General features: G+C 40.9%; 1 protein-coding gene across 1 annotated transcript; it reads right to left on the bottom strand.

The window, feature by feature from the left end:
- Positions 1–886: 886 nt before the first annotated feature.
- LOC120519907 (E3 ubiquitin-protein ligase TRIM39-like) lies at positions 887–2,693 on the bottom strand. Its single transcript, XM_039742659.1, has 2 exons — positions 2,351–2,693; positions 887–1,963 (listed from the first exon to the last, which is right to left on the bottom strand). Exons 1-2 carry the CDS (start codon positions 2,370–2,372, stop codon positions 1,407–1,409), a joined length of 579 nt encoding a protein of 192 aa, XP_039598593.1. The 5' UTR covers positions 2,373–2,693; the 3' UTR covers positions 887–1,406.
- Between the last annotated feature and the right edge of the window lie 250 nt (positions 2,694–2,943).

Genomic DNA, 2,943 nt, shown 5'->3' with positions numbered 1-2,943 from the left:
CACGATTGGATTTGAAATGTACACAAACGTCAGAGCCTTCAAAACCAAGCTAGCTTTATTCTCAAAGCACATATCAAACAACTCATTTGTTCATTTCCCCACACTGGCTACGCTGAAAGAGGCCACTCGACTTGTGAAAAAATACAGGAAATCACTGGACGACCTGCATGGAGAATTCTGCTGTCGGTCCCCTGATTTTGGAAAAATTTACAAGTCGCTTCAGCTGGTGTCATGTCCCTTCACACAGGACCCTGAAACGGCGCCACAGGAGTTGCAGTTTGAACTGATTGATCTCCAATGTGACACCATCTTAAAGGAGAAGTTCAACTCTCTTAAACTGGATGAGTTTTATGCTTCATTAAGTGCAGCCAAATTTCCAAACATCCAGAAGATGGCACAGAGGATGCTGGTGTTGTTTGGCTCTACGTGTGTGTGAACAGACTTTTAGTGTGATGAACACCAACAAAGCACCCCACAGATCCCAGTTGAGCGATGAACACCTCAGATCTGTTCTGAGAACTGCCACAACAAAACTACCACCAGACTTCAATGCACTGATCAACAACACTGTTCCCACTAAAAGTGAATGTAAATATTAACACTGTAATGCCTTTTTTATTTTTATGTTTGATTTGTATGCATCTAGTGCTGGCCCAGCCGTCTGTCAAATTTTAAAAGTCAATGTGGCCCCTGAGCCAAAAGGTTTGCCCACCCCTGCACTATGTTATTAAACCAAACCATCAATAAAGGGTACTTTTCCTCCAAAGTTTAAAAAGCCTCAGTTAGAGCTAATGTAAATCTGTTAATAACAAAGAAATGTGGTAATTAAATCAACCCTCTCTTGCATGTCGCCTATCCTTAAATACAGGGAAAAAAACTGTATGACTTCAATTACAGATTAGTTTACTGTTTCATATTTACCTTTGAGTGTCACTTCAGTATACTGTATATATTTTGTATTTTTTTGTATATTTTTTTGTTTACATATCAGATAGCCATACCCATCAGCAAACTGGTCCTCATTATTTAGTCCAAGCTATTAAAATGGCCAGAGACTCATACACTTGTCTATTAATGTGCTGCCTGTACAAACAGCGGTGTGGCAGTCTGAGCAAACCTCTGTCACACACACCACCCTGAAAAAATATTTAATAAACAAAAATGTCTCTTTGATGAAGTACATAAAAAATTAAAAACACTCGACTTTTAAAATAGTTAACCCAATCTCAGAATGAGCCCACAGTTCATTGTGTTTATTTAACGTGTCAGCATCAGAAATATCGCTGTTACCTTTCAAAACACTTTGTTTTTGTTATTTTCATGAAAAATGTTTAAAAAATGGTATTCCACAAGAATCTTAAGTGTACAATGACAGAGTTCAATTTAGAGAATAATCGCAAGCACCATTAGACAACTTCCTTGTGCTGGACAGAGTGGTTTGTTTCATCTCCAGGCTGCAGGATCTCAAGCTCTTCTCCGTCAACTCCAGGATCAAACAGTGGATACAGTTTCCCAGTGACGCCTCCATTGAAGGTGTGGATGTGCCAGCGGTCCTCCACACTGTAAAATGAGAGGCGCCCCTCATCACAATCCAGGTACATCCCTACCTTCTGGGGTATCGCTTTCAGTCGCAGTGGGGTCTCAGGGTCAGTCAGTGCAGTCAGCTCATCACTATACAGCCTCACAATCCAGTATCCTGACTGAGGTTTCAGACTCACTCGTCCTTTCCTCTGTGCAGACTCACTGACGACACCCAAATACCACCAAGTCCTCTCCTTCACATCCACCTCCCAGTAGTGCTGTCCTGAGGTGAAACTCTCCCTCCCCAGGACAAAGTGCCAGGTGTCAAACCTGAGTGGAGTGTCAGAGACGTTCTGATCTTTATGCTGATCTCGTACACAACGACCATCTGCAGACACGACAAGGCGGGGGTGTGCAGTTTCAGGGTCCAGAGTCACACGAGCTGAAGAGAGAGATGGGAGTGAAAGGGTCAGAGCAACTAATGGACAATCACAAGGTGATGAATCCTACAATTTTCTGGGCAGATGGATACTTTTGATGGAAATCTTGCCCCATTTGTCATGAACATTTAAGTAATTCTTGTAATAAAGTTTGTTCAGAATTGTAACTCCTTTGAAAAACACAATTGACAGACGTTGACCCCCTGATCTCATTCAGTATCTGCTGTGTGTGGCAGTCACAGGACAAGTGTACTCCATAACTAAACAGACAGAGAAGCCACACAAGATGTACTCACATGTAGACTCCAGGCTTTGCTCCCTTGGGTTTTTCAACTTTGATGTATTATTACAGTTTTTTGCATTTTAAAAGTTAAAACACAAGTACTCACCAGCTGCTTTACAAATCTGCATCCATTCTGAAAAAAAGAAGATTACGGGTTAGATGATAAAATGACACATAGCCAAAACTCAATGCTTTCCCCAGTTTTGTTTGATTGTATGACTCTCATTCAGGAGGTCTGAATTTTGGAAAACTGAGAACAGGAGAAAGTGAAAGCACAAATTAAAATAAAACTCGGCCACGAGTCTCACCCAAGAACTGTTTTTTCTCCAGCTCACTCTGGAAAAGCAGTCTGTGTGGATTTTCTTCGAGTACTTTGGTGTTTCCCCGACATCCATAAGGCTTGTGTACCACATCTGTCCAGTTAACTGACAACTCTACATTAGCCAAGTGTGTGTGTGTGTGTTCATTAGCCAAGTGTGTGTGTGTGTTTAAAAGTGGGCCCTGTAATGTCTGACCCAGGGTTGGTTCCTACTCTAGGATGCCACAATTATAATCAATAATCAGTATGTCGTTGTGATTTATGTTTTAAATAGTTAGGTAGACACTTATCTGATTATGTCTAATACTTAGGGTATATTTACACGTTGATTTAGCTCACATTAAAATAAAAATAAAGGTTTCCAGCTTGTACTACAGTGT

The sequence above is a fragment of the Polypterus senegalus genome, unplaced genomic scaffold (genome assembly GCF_016835505.1).
Source record: "Polypterus senegalus isolate Bchr_013 unplaced genomic scaffold, ASM1683550v1 scaffold_9484, whole genome shotgun sequence".
NCBI lineage: Eukaryota > Metazoa > Chordata > Cladistia > Polypteriformes > Polypteridae > Polypterus > Polypterus senegalus.
This window is presented reverse-complemented; position numbering and strand designations above follow the sequence as displayed.